Genomic DNA, 20,527 nt, shown 5'->3' with positions numbered 1-20,527 from the left:
TGCCCCTTACTCTGTCTTCCTGGAGTCTTGTAGCAAAACCAACAGAAGTAAACAAAACACAGGTTTCTCTGGGTTACCAGCTCCCTTCAAAATCATGGGCTGAGTCCCCAAAGCCCCTCTTTCATAGGGTTCTGTAGGCAAGCCAGGCAGGTTTTCAGGGCATGACCTACAGGCCTTCCCCTCCCTGGAAAGGCCCATAAACCATTCCTACTTCTTCCAGAGAGCCTCTACCACAGGCCAGGCATCTCCTCCGAGCTCTCACTGGAAGGAACAGCCGGCCCCCTGGGGGTCACGCTCTCTGGTCGGAGGGCAGAGCGCTAAATGGCCCTTCCCCAATCTTCCCCGCTGTAGCCTCCCGAGTCCTTCTTCCCCAGCCACAAGGGACGGCGAGCCTAGAGCCCGCTCAGCCCCGCGACTACCTCGCCCCGTCCACGCCAGGCTGTGAGGGGAAGCCAGGCAGCATGTTAGCCCGCTGCCCACCCCTTTCCCAGGCGAGCTCTACAGGCCCCCGAAGCGGCTGAAGGGCTGTGTGGGTAACACCTACAGTGGAGATGACACAGCTGCTTCATCACAACACAGCGACCCTAGCTCTGACCCGTGGATTGTGAGGGGGTGTCACCGCAGGGACGTCGCGCTTTAGCTGCGCCCCGAGCTCGGCACTGAAAGCGGCTCCTCGTGTGACAGGGCCGGGGACCAGGCGCCAGAGGGAGCGGGGAGCCTGGTGTCTCCCCAGGACCGGGGGGGGGGGAGGTTAGCCTCCCCTCAGGGACAGGGGGAGGCCGGCAGCTTCTCGCAGCCCTTCCCCGCCGCAGACCCCAGCGCTCCCCCACTCAGTAGCCGCCCTGCAGCCTGCATCGCCGCCGCTGCCGCACACGCCGCCGTGGCCCCGCCTGAGCGGCGGCGCCGGGGGCCGCAGCGCGCATGCTCGGCGCGGGCGCCATTTTGGTGGGGCCGGGAATTATCCAGCGGGAGCGGAGGAGCTCTCTGGGCCCGGCTCGGAGGCAGCGGCGAGTGGGTGCCGGCTGCGGAGATGGCCAACATCGCGGTGCAGAGGATCAAGCGAGAGTTCAAGGAGGTGCTGAAGAGCGAGGAGGTCAGAGGCTCCCCCCCTTCCCCGACAGTGTGCCCGCCTGCCCCCCCCTTCTCCCGCGGCGGGGGGAGGGTTTGTCCCAGCCTCTCGGCAGAGGGGGAGGGTAACGGCGGCTTGGGGATGAGGGACTCAACAGCGCGAGGTGGGGGCCCGGGGAGAAGGACTCAGAGGCCCGGCATGGAAGGGGTAGGAAGTGCGGCTGGGCAGCGAGCGAGTTGCCTGGGCAAGGCCGGGGAACCCCAGGGTAAAGCGCCCCCTCCTCCACCCAGCCTGGCGTTGGTCTGGCCCAAAAGGGAGGCTCAAGGGATCCTAATAACAAGGCGGGCCGCGCGCGGGTGCGGGGCGGCGGCTCCCCACTGGCACAGCTGGTGATCCCTGTATTTCGTGGCAGGGGCACTGGGGAGAGGCTTTCCTATGGGATCTGAAAGGCGATGGGGCAGAGACAGGAGGGGTGGGTCATAACACGGGGTCACATTTCATCCAGGTCCCTGGTCAGCGTGTGACTGATACTGCAGAGAGTGATATGGTGGTTTTTTTTTAAATGAACGTAGGTAAAAGTCTATTTTGATAGATTTCTTTAATGCAGGGGCTTCCTTTTATTCCAGGTTATGTTACCTTGGTGTGTAGGGCTTTAGCCCTCCCACCTCCTGATATCCTAGTTATCTGGATGCCCTGTTTATCAGATGTAATCGTCCCTGAAACAGGGAAGTACAGTAATTTGGGAAAAGAAGCTGACTTATTTTAGGGAAGTGATAAAGAACTTTCAGTTTATTTCCAGGGACTGTGTAATAGCATTGATAGTGATTGTATCAGAGCTGTTTTCACTGTGTCTGTAAATCTGTATTGCAAAATGTTAGGCAGATAGGTTTTGATGGCTGTGTCGTCACGATCATACTCATGAGGATGATGAGGCATGTTGTATGCCTGTGAAATATTAATGTGCAGTTTGACTCTGAAAACTGATGGGTTTAGACTCTGTACAAATTAGACACATTCATAGTCGGAAAACCAAGGTGCTAGTAACTTCCTGAGGATTTGTGTTCCTTACAGAAAAGATGTTTAGTATTGCTGTAGTTGATGTGCTTTTGAATATAGTGTGCTAACAATGTTGTTATTATGCAGCTCAAAATAAACTATTTGCCAGAAAATCTTAAAGCCTAATTTCTACAGCTGTTGTGCATGTGATATTCAGATTGATTTCAATGTGAGTTCCAGTGCACAATGATTACAGAACCCGAATACTAAATTAGAAGTGATCCTGAGCGGTCAGCTGTGTATTTGTGTGCTGAAATTAGAATAGCCCGTAGTGTTTACTTTCTCTGAACAATACAGCTTAAAGTTGACTGCATATGCGTTTCTATTAGAAAGCACTTACTGAACAATCCAAATTTTGGCCTGGCATTATTTAGAAAAGAGAAACCTTAACGTATGCAACAGTGATATAAACATAGTCAGATCTTTGACTTTTCTTATAAAAAAGCTTGGGACCAGGGAGCAATTTTGTTTTCAATTCCTGTTTGTTTAATATATGTGCTGGAGGTATTTAGTGTGTTGAAGATTTAAAAAATTACGATATATACTCCCCTAGTTGTCTGAATTTTGATACAACCCTTACTTTTGCAGAATTCCTTTATCTTTTAAATGAAACATGTAAGAGAGCATTACCTCTTTTCCAGTATTCAGCTATTACTAGTAGTTAATGTATCAGTACATATATAATCACTGTTTACATTACACACTTCTGGTAGTCTGAATACATAGTTCATTTATGTAATCGTGGATGTTTAATGGCAAACTGATTCTGGATACTTGTATTGGGAATACTTTGGCTTGATTTTTCAAAGTCTGAGTAAACTTTTTTTTCAGCTGTAGTGTGAAAACATTCAATATGAGGAGGAGAATGGAGGGATGACTAGATATTACTGGTCCAGGGAGGAAACTGCTGAGGCTAGGTAACTTTAAAAAAAAAAAAAAAAAAAGTGAGTTGTGCATTGACAGTCTGAAACCCAGACTTTTTTTTAAAAAAAAAATTGGTTGTCACAAATCATATAGCTAAAATGTGTTACTTTTAAAATAAAATTGTCTTGCATCAAGAAGTTGCTGATCTTATCTGCACTTAAACATTCTTGGAGTGGTGTGCTGAGCTGTAGCTGAACATGAAAACTGGCACTCAATCTGTTTCCCTATAAATGCCACCAAATGGCATTTGCTCTCACATTGCATTTTGGAGAGAGAACATACAGAGTTTTCCTTTTATGTTCTTCCCGCAGTGAATTCTGGGCCTAGCTAAGTGGGGGCAAGCCAGAGGCAGTTTTAGAAGGGGATGGGGCAAATACTCAATTTCTTCTGCAATTCAGAGATCTTTAAAATAAGATGCAGGACAATTTTCAAACTTAGGTGAATGAAAGATTTATAAAATGTATATTTCCTAGCCATATTTTTCATATCTAATGCCCTGTTTCTTTGTCTAGAAATGCCAATCTGGGTGTATCTTTAAGATAACTTTTTAGGGTTTCACGTGATTTCACTTCCTGGCTTAAAGTTGATGGGCCAAAGATTTTTTTAAATTGATTTTGTGCTCTCTTTTGCTTATTTTATGTGAGGACCCAAAATTCTTTTTAAAAAAGGTATTTTTTGTTCTTGCCTAATTAGTTTATTTTGAGTTCTCACACCTGAACTAAAGGAGTGGGATGTTGAATTTTTGGCAGACATCCTTTTAACCTAGTATATTTGAATTAAACAGGTATGACCAAAAATGAGTTTTAAACTTGCCCTCTCTCTGCCTTTATTTAGACTAGGATTTAGAGTATTATGTTAGCACATGTTGGCTTATGTGCTAACAAATGTGATTAAAAATTCTAGTATAGACAAAGCACAAGCTACCTTTAACATGTATTAAACTGGTCAAGTTAAAACCTCATTGTGTCTGCTACCACATTTTTTAACTTGAACAGTTTAGTACTTGTTAAAGGCAATATAGTTTGTCTGCACTAAACTTTGTAATGTGTTAGCACATGTAAACTAACATCACACTTTAAATCTTTGTCTAGAAAAGGCCTCAGTTGCTAAGCTTTCAGTCTATTCTCTGGTGATTTTATTTCATTACTTCTCCATCACATTAGTTTTACAAGGTACACTTTCAGAATTTCTAATATCACAAAAATATATTTTGCGCAAAAACCTTTTAGGTTGCCTTTAAACATCATGAAGAAGCAAGTAAGGGTAGAAGCCCAATTTTCTTCCACTTGACATATATGATGGATAGCTTTGATGGAGAGCAGAGTAGAATAGGCATCTTACATAATTCTAGTGTAGCCTTGCTGGAGCAGTGCAACAGGTAATTGAATCACCCCTCCCTCCAGTCCATCTCTAAGGATTTAGTTTGTGGAGGAGGAAGAATCTCAGTGAGGAGTATGTGTTGAAAAATAAGGTTGGAGGACCAGGACCAGGACTTTGAGGACCAGGTTTAGTTCAACAGGCACTTTGAATCTCTTATGATCTAATACAGTGGTGGGCAACCTGCGGCCTGTCCGGGTAATCTGCTGCTGGGCCATGAGACAGTTAGTTTACATTGACTGTCCGCAGGCACGGCCTTTTGCAGCTCCCAGTGGCCATGGTTTGCCGTTCCCGGCCAGTGGGAGCTGCGGGAAGCAGCGGCCAGTCTGCGCCACTTCTCGCAGCTCCCATTGTCCAGGAATGGGGAACCACGGCCACTGGGAGCTGTGGGCAGCAGTGCCTGCGAACAGTCAATGTAAACAAACTGTCTCGCGGCCTGCCAGCGGATTACCCTGATGGGCTGCAGGTTACCCACCACTGATTGAATATATTTATGTAGTGTTACAGATGTATATGCTTTACAGAAATAACACATTCCCAGCATTGAGGAGTTTGCAATCTAAATTAGACAAACACAGGAAATGAGAACTGATGAAAATGGAGAGGAGGGTGAAAAACTACAGACTGTTCTAGAGAAACAGCACCTTTACTCAGTGCAGGACCTACTAGCACTATCAAGAGCTGCCGTATTGTTTTAATGACAAGATTTACTTTCTTTCTTGGTTCTTTTTCTCTGGACAAGTGATGGAGGCTGGCCCAGGAGCCAGTAAAGGGAGAGTACTTTTGGTGGAGGAATAAGCTAGCTCCTCCTAGTGCCAGTAGTGGTAGCACAGTGGATGAAAGATGTGTCTCCAGCTCTTGAGAAGGACTAGCTTTAGTATGCGGCACTAAACACAGTGTTGATTTTTTCTTTCTTCACGCAGTCTCTGTGCCTGTGTCTCCCTGCCCCTACGTCAGCCACAGAGACTACTTCACTTAGTTTTTTCAGATTTATTTCTTATATATCTAAAAATAAACAGTATTTCTTGTCCACCATTGACAAGAAGTGCTGCCTCTAGCAAATCCAATGTAGGCTTTTCATGATTACATGAAATATATAATATATATAGGTAATATAGTTTTGTATCTTCTGAAGACTTTAACCATTTACTAGTCACCTACAAGGTAGAGGCTGATAGAAAAGATGTGATGGGACTTCCAGGAAGGTTCAGGAGCTGGTGAGAAGCTCAGCTCCCTCCTAGCAACTGGCAAGTTGCTGGGTTTTCTACCTGGTTCCAATGTTTCGTGTCAGCCTCTAGTTAGTAGGGGCTTGGCTACACCGGGAAACTAACTGGAATAGCTCCCCATGTGGACAGGGTTATTCTGGAATAAGGGGGTAGCTATTTCAGAAAAGCTATTGTGCTTTAAATTCAGAGTCTACCTTAATCTGCAATATCTTTCAAATGTAGGCAATCCATAGGTGATGAACTTGAAACTTCCCCTTCCTCACTCAGGTTGCTGAAAGGTAGAGAGCTTTTTTGTTCAGCTCCTTCTTGAATGCTTCTGGGTTTTTTTGGTGGGGGGATTTAGGGGAAAGGGGAAAGTAACTGCTGTAGGGAATGTGGAGTTTCCAGTACAGTACACCTTCCTTATGCTTTTAGGGTTCTGTTGCCCAGTGAATAGCTTCAGTGTTTGCCTCTGCTCATAGCATCCTGATGAATCTTGCCAGTGTCACTCTAGCCCACCAGTTTCTAAATAGCAGTTGCGAAAGTGATGGGAGTTAACTGGGGAAGCTATGAGCAGCTGCCAAAGCACTCGCTCATGTTGTCTTCAGGCTCAGGAAGACAGCACTGCATTACTTATATATTTGTTCATATTTGGACTACCATAACATTTTCAATCATAATTGATAGAAATGTTATATTGAAATGTAAGGCTGGAAGGATGTAGAGAGGTCATCTAGTCCAGCCCTTCTGTGCTGATTCAAGACCAGATTACCTAGACCAGTGCTACTCAAAGTGATGGTCTGCAGACTGGTGCCGGTCCACGCACAAATTGGAAAAAAAAAATTGCCGGTCGCCCACATCAGATAGCTTGAGAAGCACTGACCTAGACCATCCCTGACAGGTGTTTGTCTAACCTGTTCTTTAAAACCTCCCATGATGGGGATTCTACAACATTCCTTGGAAGCCTATCTCAGTACTTAACTATCCTTATAGTTACAAAGTTTTTCCTAATATCTAACCTAAATCTTCCTTGCTGCAGATTAAGCCCATTACTTCTTGTTCCACCTTCAGTGGACATAGAGAACAATTTTGATCACTGTTCTGTATAACAGCCTTTAACACATTTGAAGACTGATATCAGGTTCTCCCCTTTCCCCCCGCCCGTCATCTTTTCTGAAAACTAAATTTGCTCAGTTTTTTAACATTTCCTCATAGGTCATGTTTTCTAAACTTTTATTATATTTATTGCTCTTCTGTGGACTCCAGTGTGTCCTCATCTTTCTTAAAGTGTCATGCTCAGAACTGGGCACAATACTGCAGCTGAGGCCTCACCAGCACTGAGTAGAGTCGGACAATTATCTCCTGTGTCTTGCATATGACACCCCTGTTAATACAACCCAGAATATTACTTTTTTGCAACTGTATCACATTGTTGGCTCATTTAATTTGTGATCCACTGTAATTCTCCAATCCTTTTCGGTAGTCCTACTTCCTATCCAGTTATTCTCCATTTTGCATTTAATTTTTTCCTTCTAGTTCTTGTGGTACTTTTCAGTTTTCTTTATTGAATTTCATCTTGTTACTTTCAGACCCAGTTTGAGAACATACCATCCATAATGACCCTTTGAGTATGATCTTTCAACCACTTGTTCACCCACCATATAGTATTTTCATCTAGACCACACTTCCCCTAGTTGGCTTTTGAGAACGTCATGAAGACTATGTCAAAAGCATCACTGAAATCAAGGTATATCACATCTACAGCTTCCCCTTATCTGCTAGGCCAGCAACCCAGTTCAGTAAGGAAATTAGGTTGGTTTGGCATGATTTCTTCTTGACAAATTCATGTTGGTTATTGCTTATTACTGTGTTATCCTCTAGGTGTTTCCAAATTGATTGTTTAATAATTAGTTCAATATCTTTCCAGGTATTGAAATTAGGCTGACTGGTTTATAATTCCCCTGGTCCTCTTTGTTTCCCTCTTTAAAGATAGGTACGAGACTTGTCCTTCTCTAGTCCTCTGGGACCTCACTCTGTCCTCCTTGAATTAACACAGATAATTGCTAACAGTTCAGAGATTGTTTCAGCTCATTCCTTAAGCACCCTAATATGAATTTTATGTGGTCCTGTCTACTTAAGTACATCTAAGTCAGCTAAATATTCTTTAACATGTTCTTTCCCTATTTTGGCTTGAATTCTTTCCCTTTTGTTGTTCATACTAATTGTGTTGAGTATCTGGTCACCATTAACCTTTTTAGTGAAGACTGAAGCCAAATAGACATCATATATCTCAGCCTTCTTGATGTCATCTGTTATTAGATCTCCTTCCTGCTAAATAGAGGACCATTGCTTTACTTAGTTTTTCTCTTGCTCGTAATGTATTTACAGAACCTCTTCTTATTGCCCTTTATGTCCCTGGGTAGTTGTAACTCGTTTTTGCCTTAACCTTTCTGTTTTTGTCCCTACATGCTTGTGATATTCTTTTATATTCAACTGTAATAATTTGTCTGTTTCTTCTTTTTGTAGAATTCCTTTTTGATTTTCAGATCCTGATGCAACCATATTTGCTTCTTACTATTTTTCCTATCTTTCCTTCGCATCAGGATAGTTTGCTGTTGCACCTTTAATATTGTCACTTTCAGGAACTGCCGGCTTTCCTGAACTTTCTTCCCTTAGGTTTTCTTCCCATGGGACTTACCTATCAGTTCTCTGAGTTTGTTATAGTATGCTTTTTTGAAGTCCGTTATACTTATTCTGCTGCTCTCACTCGTTGTTTATGCTTAGGGCTAGTCTATACTAGAAGCACTACATTGGCACAGCTGCGCTGCTGTAGCACGCCTGGTGAAAATGCTCTGTGCTGACAGGAGAGCTAGACGCTCTCCTGCCAACATAGCGCCAGTGTGGACAGCGCTTAGGTTGCTGTAATTTGTGTTACTCAGGAGAGTGACTTTTTATATCCACTTAAGCGGTAGTGTAGACCTGCCCTTAGAATTTTGAAATCTATAGTTTCATGATCACTTTAATCCAAATTGCCGTCAGCCTTCATATTTGCAACCAGTTCCTCCCTGTTAGTTGGAATCAAGTCTAAACTGACTGCCTCCCGGTTACTTCTGAAACAAGAAGTTTTCCCCAATATATTCCAATGACTTATTGGATATCTTGTGTTTTGCCATGTTACTTTTCCAACAGATGTCTGGGTAAAGTTCTCCATTACTACTGGGACTTGTGTTTTGGATATTTCTGTTGTTTGTTTTTTCTAGAAATGCCTCATCTTCCTCCTCCTCCTCTTGATTTGATGTTCTGTAGTAGATCCCTACCAGGACACTACCTCTTCACCCAGAGACTTTCAACTGGTCTGCCTCTTATCTCCTTCGGGATCTCACAATAAATGTCTATATTCTTGGTGTATAATGCAACGCCACCTCCTTTTTCCCCCCTGCCTGTTCTTCCTGAACATGGAATAATTCTCTATGCCAATATTCTAGTCATGAGATTTATACACCCAGTCTTTATAATGCCAGTTAAGTAGTAATTTGGCTTTTGTACTAATATTTCCAGTTCTTCCTGTTTATTTTCCTTACTCCTTGCATTTCTGTATAGACGTTCAAGATGTTGAGCAGATTCCCTCACTGTTTCCCTCTTGTTGGTCCTGTGACCCTTCTGTTAAGGTCACCATTTTTATACCTGCCTGTGGGCTGATATCACCTGTCCTCTTTGAACCTGGTTTAAAGCCCTCCTCATTAAATTGGTGAGTTGGTGTCCCTGCCTGGAACGGGAAGGATGGACAAGAACATCACACTTGCTCCCAGAGCCGTGAAGTCACTGTGCAGGGGCCTACCTGGCAGTCTCATTAGTGCCCAGGTGGATGAGCAGGACATCCCGGGACATCCTGTCAGGTTGGCAGATAGAAGCTTAAAATTCAGTTCTACTCTGGAAAAGTGACTAAAAATAGTACATTGCTGCTTTTTGCTCCTGTTAGCACTGCAGGACCAATGTAGCTATGAAAGAGTGAGGTAGTTTCTACTGTGACTTGTGCATCAGCAACAGAATTGTTAATGAACAGAACCAATAATGTTCCTGCTAACACATGCACTTAACTTGATTCATATGAGTAGTCCTATTGAAAGCAGTCTGCAGTTGGTGAGCACAAGGGAACTACTTGCATGAATAAAGTTAGGCCTTGTCTACATGCTAAGGTTTTTTGGCTATAACCTGACGTGTGAATTTTAAACTGATACTATTATAAAGCCCTGGTATAAAGTAGCTACTCTTATTCCAGTATGGGAGTGCCTTTTTATGGTTGATTTGTCATTTGGGAAAAGGGTGTATGCTAACCAAAAAACCCACACATGTTCCAGAACAAGTGTCCCCACATGGTTGATATAACTATGTTGGTATAACAGATAAAGCTTTCTCATATAGACAGACCTTATGAGTTTGCAGGATTAGGATCTCTGTTCTGATTTCAGAATTTTCCATTGCTGTGAGCCAGAAGGAACTATGCTTAATTTTCAGATCCCAGGTTGAATTCTTATTATTAGCAGTTGGAAGAACATATCTTTGCTTTTATAGTGAGCAGTCTTTTGGACTAGAATCATGGAGTGATAGTAGATATTGAATGCCACAGTGTCTGTCTTTGTCTTTACTATGACAAGTGACTGTCAAATCTTTGAATTTTACAAAAGTTATTGGTTGAAGTGCTTCTTTGCCTCACCCCCCACTTATGAAAGGAATTTTCCACTCTGTAATCATAAGTAGATTTTTCAAGCTCTGCCCATGTTGATTACATAAACAATTTGTCATAAACAAAATTAATAGCATGTTATCACTCTTTAGTGTACAGTACCCAAACATGAGTTAAATGGAATTCAGGAAGCCAGGGGTGTATGTCCTGCAGGTGGTACTGGATGAGACTGCAGGATGATTTTGCATATCAGCTGGCTTTTAAAGGGACTGCACTACAGTTAGCTGGTGTTCAATAGCTTGCTCAAAGCAGAAGAACTTACTAACAGGATTTCAGAAGACTGTTCTCTTGGTTCCCAGTTCTGGAGCAGTCTTTTAAAAACCTGCTGGTTAACTCACACTTTCATCCTAAACATGTTTATCGGAATTTTATGGCTGTTCCTCAAGACCTTTGAATCAAGTGTGCTGTATTCACTGTTGAAATCAATATTTTTCTCATGCAAATACTAATAGAAAAACTGGATAGTGTGTTAATGTTCCTACTAATAGTATTTACACTAATGTAGTATTTCATTATGACCTGTAAGTATTCAGAACACTTTTATGTAAAATATCATTAAACATGTGCATGACCATTTGACTAGACCTGTGGGTTGACCAAGGAATCAGAATAATAGGACAAATGAAGTAAGGCCCTACCACTCAACTTGATGGCATTTTTGCCTGTATGTATGTAATGTGATAACTTTTGAAAACTTCAGCTAATCACTTGCAAACATTCAGGGAAAAGTTTTGGTATCAATGGGCAGAACCCTATTGATTTTGGGGAAAATTGGAAGAGCCAGTAAAATCAGGCTCACTAAATTCAGGATACAGCAGTGGGGAGGGAAGTAAAGTCTCTGTGGAGATGAGCATGAGGTTGGGATCTCAGGGTGGGGTTAGGGTACTAGAGAACTTCCTTTGCCTAGAGCAGGGGTTCTCAGATTTTTGTACTGGTGACACCTTTTGCACGGCAAGCCTCTGAGTGAGACCCCCTCCCCATACATTAAAAACAGTTTTTTACGTTTAACTCCATTATAAATGCTGGAGGTAAAGTGGGGTTTGGGGTGGAGACTGGTAGCTTGCAACCCCCCCATGTAATAACCTCATGATCCCTTGATGGGTCCCAACCTCCAGTTTAAGAACCCCTGGCCTAGAGCACCAAAAGAAGACACTGGGCCTGATTTTAGTGGAAATCAGGGTGCTTGGAAGCCTTTCATCCCCTGATCTGGCCAGCGCCCCCCTTGCCAGGACTCTCATCCCTGTATCCTGATTGACCAAATGGCGACACAGGGATGAGGGGCCTGGTCATAGTGGAGTTGAAGGACCCTGCTAGATGTTCAGTTCCACCTACATAAGCAATGAAGTGTATGACCCTCTAGTTTAATCTGATTTACCCTTCTGAAAATTTCAGACTGCTAGGTTAACACTTTTCATTACACTGAATTGAAATGTATTTAAAAATAAAGATATATTACAGTTAGCTTTTCTTATACTGCTGCTGATGGGAATCTCGCTTTTTTTTTTTTTTAAAGTGATGTCATTTGCAGTGGTTGGGACCCTAATGTCAAAATGTGCGAACAAGTTTTTAAATTGCTTTGCCTTCTGATTTGTTAAATTACTATTAATCTACTATGTAATTTTTAAGTGTTACAGTCAAGAGTTAACCAGTTTCTAGCCTGCTTTCATAATCTTTAAGGATTTGTTACGCTGTCCATGTAATTTTTTAATAACAATAGTCGCCAACAATAGTAGCCTAAGAAAAGATAAGTATACTCGAAAATACATTTAATTATATTTCATAGCTAATCTGCTGAGGGTCTTCTTACTTTTTGACAGACTTCTGAACAAAACTTTACTTCTCTCCATAAAAAGGAGTGAAGAGTTTTGCTCAAGGTTATGTAATAAAGTTCATTAATTTTGATGATATTGTACAATGCTCTCTGGGTTCCCCGTCTATTTTTTGCACTTGTAATTAACTGACTGACTACATTTGTTCTGTGATCTCTGATTTAGGAATATTTTTAGTTTGGGGAGTAAAATCTATTTTGTGGACTAAAATACAGCTCAAATGGTTGGTAACAGACTCTACATACTAAAAAAAAAAATAAAAAAAAATCAAAATGTATGGCCAAATTGTAAAATAACATTTATAATGGTTTAAAAATATCCCAAATCAATAATTCCTTCATTTTACTTAAGCAGATAGTATAGATCCTTCCATGTTAGAAGTTTATAGTTAATTTTCTTTTTATTTAAAAGTGAAGTTAAAGGTGTCTTGTCTTAGACTGTGTGGGTGAGAAGGAAGGAGTATAATTTTTTAAAACAAGGGTAATCCTGCAGTCTCTTCATATGTAGAACTACTAGTGACCTCAGTGAGAATTGACTTGTGGAATTGACTGCTGGATCGGGTCTGAAGGAAACAATAATCTTGTGTATTTGCACACATAGTGGGCTATTAACATGTCTCATTAAAACAGTTTGTCTGTGAAGCTTTTCAGTTTTATAGCATCAAAGAGAAAAGTGTGTATAAAAACAAAAATACAATCTTACCCCTCTGTGAAGTTGCTCTTTCATCTGGGCTTTGTGTCTCTTCTGTTTTCTGTATGATTTATGTTGTAAACTCTTCGGTGCAGGGAACCCTTGCACTGTGTCCTGTGGAGCAGTGGTTCTCAAAGTCGGTCCGCTGCTTGTTCACAGAATCCTAGAATATCAGGGTTGGAAGGGACCCCTGAAGGTCATCTAGTCCAACCCCCTGCTCGAAGCAGGACCAATTCCCAGTTAAATCATCCCAGCCAGGGCTTTGTCAAGCCTGACCTTAAAAACTTCTAAGGAAGGAGATTCTACCACCTCCCTAGGTAATGCATTCCAGTGTTTCACCACCCTCTTAGTGAAAAAGTTTTTCCTAATATCCAATCTAAACCTCCCCCACTGCAACTTGAGACCATTACTCCTCGTTCTGTCATCTGCTACCATTGAGAACAGTCTAGAGCCATCCTCTTTGGAACCCCCTTTCAGGTAGTTGAAAGCAGCTATCAAATCCCCCCTCATTCTTCTCTTCTGCAGGCTAAACAATCCCAGCTCCCTCAGCCTCTCCTCATAAGTCATGTGTTCTAGACCCCTAATCATTTTTGTTGCCCTTCGCTGGACTCTCTCCAATTTCTCCACATCCTTCTTGTAGTGTGGGGCCCAAAACTGGACACAGTACTCCAGATGAGGCCTCACCAATGTCGAATAGAGGGGAACGATCACGTCCCTCGATCTGCTCGCTGTGCCCCTACTTATACATCCCAAAATGCCATTGGCCTTCTTGGCAACAAGGGCACACTGCTGACTCATATCCAGCTTCTCGTTCACTGTCACCCCTAGGTCCTTTTCCGCAGAACTGCTGCCTAGCCATTCGGTCTCTAGTCTGTAGCGGTGCATTGGATTCTTCCATCCTAAGTGCAGGACCCTGCACTTATCCTTATTGAACCTCATCAGATTTCTTTTGGCCCAATCCTCCAATTTGTCTAGGTCCTTCTGTATCCTATCCCTGCCCTCCAGCGTATCTACCACTCCTCCCAGTTTAGTATCATCCACAAATTTGCTGCGAGTGCAATCCACACCATCCTCCAGATCATTTATGAAGATATTGAACAAAACCGGCCCCAGGACCGACCCTTGGGGCACTCCACTTGATACCGGCTGCCAACTAGACATGGAGCCATTGATCACTACCCGTTGAGCCCGACAATCTAGCCAGCTTTTTACCCACCTTATAGTGCATTCATCCAGCCCCTGGTTCAGGTTCAGGGAAAGCCCCTGGCGGACCGGTTTGTTTACCTGCCGCGTACGCAGATTTGGCCAAGTGCAGCTCCCACTGGCCGCGGTTCACTGCTCCATGTCAGTGGGGGCTGCGGGAAGCGGCACGGGCTAAGGGATGTGCTGGCTGCCCTTCCCGCAGCCCCCACTGGCCTGGAGTGGCGAACTGCGGCCAGTGGGAGCCGCAATCGGCCAAACCTGCGTACGCAACAGGTAAACAAACCAGTCCGGCCCGCCAGGGGCTTTCCCTGAACAAGCGGCGGACCAGCTTTGAGAACCATTGCTGTACTTAGCATGCTTTTGTCATTCAGATGGTGTTCAGTGTTTAGTGATGCCTGCCAAAACTCGTGTGTAAGGGTTTATCCATGCTAGGAAGTTGTAAGTTTAACTATAGCTGTATAATGCCTGCAGCCTTTCTCCCCTCTCCCTCTACCCAGTGTGGACATAGTTATGTTGCTATAAAGGTGCTTTATACCTGTACAGCTGTTCCTGTACTGGAGGGGGGATAACTATACTGATATAATGCTTTTACCTGTAATTATTCTGGTCAAAAAGTCAGATCCTTATCCAAAATAATTATACCTGTAAAACTTTTCAGCATAGACCAGGCATAAGATTGCAAGGTAGGAAGAAGTATGTGCTTCTTAGCTCTCTTTTTCTGAAATTTCATACAACTAATTAGCTCTCTTGAGTAATTGGAGCAACAAATTTTGTAATAGTGATATCTCAACACTCAAAACATTGAGGCCATCCCGTTCTAAACACCTATTTTTACTTCTTCATAATGGTTTCAACAACTTCCCTTTTGGACTAAAACCTCTCTCTATTAGCTCAAATCTAACTTTTTTTATGTGGAACAGTTTCAATAAATTTGATTTTCTCTCTGAGAGACTCTAGGCAGGCGCACCACTCTGCGAGCACCTCAATCATAGAATATCAGCGTTGGAAGGGACCTCAGGAGGTCATCTAGTCCAACCCCCTGCTCAAAGCAGGGCCAATCCCCAATTTTTGCCCCAGATCCCTAAATGGCCCCCTCAAGGATTGAACTCACAACCCTGGGTTTAGCGAGTTCAATCCTTGAGGGGGCCATTTAGGGATCTGGGGCAAAAATTGGGGATTGGCCCTGCTTTGAGCAAGGGGTTGGACTAGATGAGCTCCTGAGGTCCCTTCCAACGCTGATATTCTATGATTGAGGTGCTTGCAGAGTGGTGCGCCTGCCTAGAGTCTCTCAGAGAGAAAGTGATTTCTACTAATAAATTTGATGGAGCTTTTAAAATTCTGCCTGTGTGTGTGTGGTGGCGGGGGGGAGGGGTATCCTGTTTAAGCAAAAACTAAGGTGTTTTTTGTTGCAGATACCTGAAAGCACATTGGTTATTAAAATTTCTATGGACTGACTCTTCTGTAAGGACACTTGCTTAAGAAATTAATAGAAATTTTGTTCATAATTAAAGTTATAAGAAATTTTAAAATAATGGTCTGGCCGTGCAAGTACTCAATTTTTGTTGTTTTTAAACACTCTTGTTTGCATCTTCTTAATTCTGTGCATTCAAATATTCTGTTAGTATCCTATATATTAGCAAAAATGGCATTCCATTTACTGACTGAGCTCTTTTTTGTTGTTAAAGTGTGAAAAGAATCTCACTTATTTTTTCCAAGAAAGGCATGTACTCTTCTATGCTGTCATAACTGTAAAATTTTAGTCTGACTTTTTGAAGCTTCCTAGAAAAATTCTCCTTTGGGCTGATATTAATTATGTGAAAATTGAGAAAACCATAAGAAAGTAAAAATAGTGATTAGATTGAAAAAACTGTTTGGTCTGTTTTATAGCAGTGATGTCCTTCATACAGGTCCTTTCTTCACTAGGAAGACAAGGGGTACGTTTAGCACATGTGTTAACTAACACACGCTAAAATCTTAGTGTCAATAAATTAAGTTATGGTTTTACATGTATTAACCGGTAAAGGTAAGCATTAGGTTCCCCCTGTGCTTTAACTTCATCAGTTCAACATGTGTTTGTTAATTAGCATGTGTTAACATAAGAACATAAAACGGCCATACTGGGTCAGACCAAAGGTCTGTCTAGCCCAGTATTCTGTCTTCTGACAGTGGCCAATGCCAGGTGCCCCAGAGGGAATGAACAGAGCAGGTAATCACCAAGTGATCCAGCACCTGTCGCCCATTCTCAGCTTCTGGCAAACAGAGGCTAGGGACACCATCCCTGTCCATCCTGGCTAATAGCCATTGATGGACCTATCCTCCATTAACTTATCTAGTTCTTTTTTGAACCCTGTTATAGCCTTGGCCTTCACAGCATCCTCTGGCAAGAAGTTCCACAGGTTGACTGTACATTGTGTGAAAAAATACTTCCTTTTGTTTGTTTTAAATCTGCAGCCTATTAATTTCATTTGGTGACCCCTAGTTCTTGTGTTATGAGAAGGAATAAATAACACTGTTATTTATTTTCTCCACACCAGTCATGATTTTATAGACCTCCGTCATATCCCCCCTTAGTCATCTCTTTTCCAGGCTGAAAAGTCAGTCTTAATAATCGTTCCTCATATGGCATTCTTTCCATATCCCTAATAATTTTTGTTGCCCTTTTCTGAACCTTTTCCAATTCCAATATATCTTGTTTGAGATGGGACAACCACATCTGTGCATGCAGTATTCAAGAAGTGGGCATACCATGGATTTAAATAGAGGCAATATATTATCTGTCCCTTTCTTAATGATTCCCAACATTATGTTAACTTTTTTTTGACTGCCACTGCACGTTGAGTGGATGTTTTCAGAGAACTATCCACAATGACTCCAAGATCTCTTTCTTGGGTGGTAACAGCCAGTTTAGAGCCCATATTTTATATGTATAGCTGTATACGTTTTCCAATGTGTATTACTTTGCATTTATCAACATTGAATTTCATCTGCCATTTTGTTGCCCAGTCACCTGGTTTTGAGAGATTCCTTTGTAGCTCTTCGCACTCTGCTGTGGACTTAACTATCTTGAGCAATTTTGTATCATTGCAAATTTTGCCACCTCACCGTTTACCCCTTTTTCCAGATCATTTATGAATATATTGAATAGGACTGGGCCTAGTACAGACCCCTGGGGGACACCACTATTTGCCTCTCTCTATTCTGAAAACTGACCATTTATACCTACCCTTTGTTTCCTGCCTTTTAACCAGTTACCAGTCCATGAGAGGACCTTCCCTCTTATCCCATGACAGCTTACTTTGCTTTACAAGCCTTTGGTGAGGGACCTTGTCAAAGACTTTCTGAAAATCCAAGTACACAATATCCACTGGATCCCCCTTGTCCACGTGCTGGTTGACCACCTCAAAGAATTCTAGTAGATTGGTGAGGCATGACTTCCCTTTACAAAATCTATGTTGACTCTTCCCCTGTGTTCATCTGTGTCTGACAATTTTGTTCTTTACTATAGTTTCAACCAGTTTGCCTGGTACTGAAGTCAGGTTTACTGGCCTGTAATTGCCAGGATCACCTCTGGAACCCTTTTTAAAAATTGGTGTCACATTAGCTATTCTCCAGTCATTTTGGTACAGAAGCTGATTTAAATGATAGGTTACAGACTACAGTTAGTAGTTCTGCAGTTTCACGTTTGAGTTCCTTCAGAACTCTTTGGTGAATACCATCTGGTCCCTGTGACTTATTACTGTTTAGTTTTTCAGTTTGTTCAAAAACCTCCTCTAATGACCCCTCAATCTGGGGCAGTTCCTCAGATTGTCACCTAAAAAGAATGGCTCAGGTTTGGGAATCTCCCTCACATCCTCAGCCGTGAAGACTGATGCAAAGAATTCATTTAGTTTCTCCTCAATGGCCTTATCGTCCTTGAGTGCTCCTTTAGCATCTCGGTCGTCCAGTGGCCCCACTGGTTGTTTAGCAGGCTTCCTGCTTCTGATGTACTTACAAATTTTTGTTTGGGATTACTTTTTGAGTCTTTGGCTAGCTGTTCTTCAAATTCTTTTTTGGTCTTCTTAATTATATTTTTACATTTCATTTGCCAGAGTTTATGCTCCTTTCTATTTTCCTTACTAGGATTTAACTCCCACTTTTGAAAGGATACCTTTTTGCCTCTCACTGCTTCTTTTACTTTGGTGTTTAGCCATGCTGGCACTTTTTTGGTACTCTGTTTTTTAATCTGAGGTATACATTTAAATTGAGCCTCTATTATGGTGTCTTTAAAAAGTTTCTATACAGCTTGCAGGGGTTTCACTTTTGGCACTGTACCCTTTAATTTCTATTTAACCAACCTCCTAATTTTTGTGTAGTTCCCCTTTCGGAAATTAAATGCTACAGTGTTGGGCTGCTGTGGTGATTTCCCTGCCACAGGGATGTTAAATTTAATTATATTATGGTCACTATTACCAAGTGGTCCAGCTATATTCACCTCTTGGACCAGATTCTGTGCTCCAGTTAAGGCTAAATTAAGAATTGCCTCTCTTCTTGTGGGTTTCAGGACTAGCTTTTCCAAGAAGCAGTCATTTAAGGTGTCAAGAAACTTTATCTCTGTATCCTGTCATGAGGTGACATGTACCCAGGCAATATGGGGATAGTTGAAATCCCCCTTTATTATTGAGTTTTTTCATGTTAATAGCCTTTCTAATCTCTCTGAGCATTTCACAGTGACTATCACCATCCTTTTCAGGTGGTCGGTAATATATCCCTACTGCTATGTTGTTGTTCTTAGAGCATGTAATTACTATCCATAGAGATTCTATGGTACAGTTTGGTTCATTAAAGATTTTTGCTTCATTTGATTCTATGCTTTTTCACATATAGTGCCACTCCGCCACCAGCACAACCCGTTCTGTTCTCCTGATATATTGTGTACCCTGGTATTACTGTGTCCCATTGATTATCCTCATACCACCAAGTTTCTGTGATGGCTATTATATCAATATCCTCATTTAAAATTAGGCACTCTCGTTCGCCCATCTTATTATTTAGACTTCTAGCATTGGCATACAAGCACTTTAAAAACTTGTCACTTTTTGGCTCGCTGTCATTACATCGTATAATTGAATGGTACTTTTTTTCATTTGACTGTTTCTCATCAGATCCTACCTGTATTTTATCATCTTCCATCCTCTCTTCCTTCCTGGGACATAAAGAATCTCCATTAATAGATCTTCTTCTCAGGGAAGTCGCTGTCTGAACCATGTGCTCCTCCCCGCACATGTCGGCTTTCCTCCAGCCCTTAGTTTAAAAACTGCTGTACGACCTTTTTAATTTTAAATGCGAGCATTCTGGGTCCATTTTGGTTTAGGTGGAGCCCATCCTTCCTGTATCGGCTCCCACTTTCCCCAGAATTTCCCCAGTCCCTAATAAATCTAAACCCCTCCTACTTACATAATCATCTCATCCACACATTGAGACCCTGACACGTGGTAACAGCCCACTTTAAATCCTAGTTGAGACAAAACCTTTAACAGAGGAAACCAGGAAGTCTGTACTTGAGTTTTCAGGTTTTTAGAGAGTTACCTTTCCTACACTTGGTTTTCTAAGGAGATTAGCAGTGTATTTTCTCCCTCTTGTGGAGGAAAATATTTTTGTAAAACCTTACTGGTCACTTTTATTTATTAAACATGTACCTATCATTCTAGCATCTGGGTGCATTTACATTAAATAAAGACGCAGTATTCCCACAAAGGGCAATATCAATTAAAACAATGGAGTGTCCCATTCCAAACACTGGTATTTACAGCAGTAGTGCTGCAATGTAAAATAATACTTGAAATACCACCCCAACCTTGGAAATACAACTTATTTCCTCTCCAAAGCGTATGATTGAGTTGAAAGATGAGCCTTGCACTGTCTTGAAGGTCAGCAAACTCTGACTTCAATTGGCTGACAAAGAAAAACACTCAAGAACTCGTCTTGTGTCCCAGAGTGCAAATCTGAGGACTCTGAGCAAGTGTCCCTCAACGTCAGTGTAATGCATAAACAGTGCCTCGCAATTCAGTGCTAATGGAAATTACCACAGAATTGTGCTCCAAAATCTCAATTAAAAAAAAAAAATCTGTCTTTATGGCTGCAGAGACCAACTTGAAAGCATGAATCAAGTGTGAGTTTGAAACAGTGACTGCTGAGGCGTCCCATCCTTCTCAAACAATTCACCAGATTTTGTTGCTGTGGAATTTGTATTTTGCTTCACCCAGGCACCTGACATTTTGTTTAATTTCCTGGCCCTTCTGGGACCTGCCTGCAGGTCTCTTGCTCTCTTACTTTTTGTAAAAGAAGGCATTAACTGAATTACAGTGCATTCTCTAGAGGTTTCAGAGTAACAGCCATGTTAGTCTGTATTCGCAAAAAGAAAAGGAGTACTTGTGGCACCTTAGAGACTAAC

General features: G+C 42.1%; 1 protein-coding gene across 4 annotated transcripts in view; it reads left to right on the top strand.

Annotated features, from left to right (window-relative positions):
• The first annotated feature begins 917 nt into the window (after window positions 1-917).
• Window positions 918-20,527, top strand: part of UBE2K (ubiquitin conjugating enzyme E2 K) — a 64,371-nt gene continuing 44,761 nt past the window's right edge. Inside the window, exon 1 of one of the 4 annotated variants that reach the window (XM_048848536.2) lies at window positions 918-1,093. In XM_048848536.2, the coding sequence (XP_048704493.1) occupies window positions 922-1,093 (172 nt within the window). In that variant the 5' untranslated portion in view covers window positions 918-921. Of the gene's footprint in view, window positions 1,094-1,252; window positions 1,277-20,527 lie in introns of those variants that run through there. The other 3 variants (XM_048848538.2, XM_048848539.2, XM_048848537.2) reach the window with 3 other exon arrangements.

Source organism: Caretta caretta, chromosome 4 (assembly GCF_965140235.1).
Source record: "Caretta caretta isolate rCarCar2 chromosome 4, rCarCar1.hap1, whole genome shotgun sequence".
Taxonomy (NCBI): Eukaryota; Metazoa; Chordata; order Testudines; family Cheloniidae; genus Caretta; species Caretta caretta.
The sequence above is the reverse complement of the archived record's forward strand: the minus strand, read 5'-3'. Positions and strand labels throughout refer to the sequence as shown.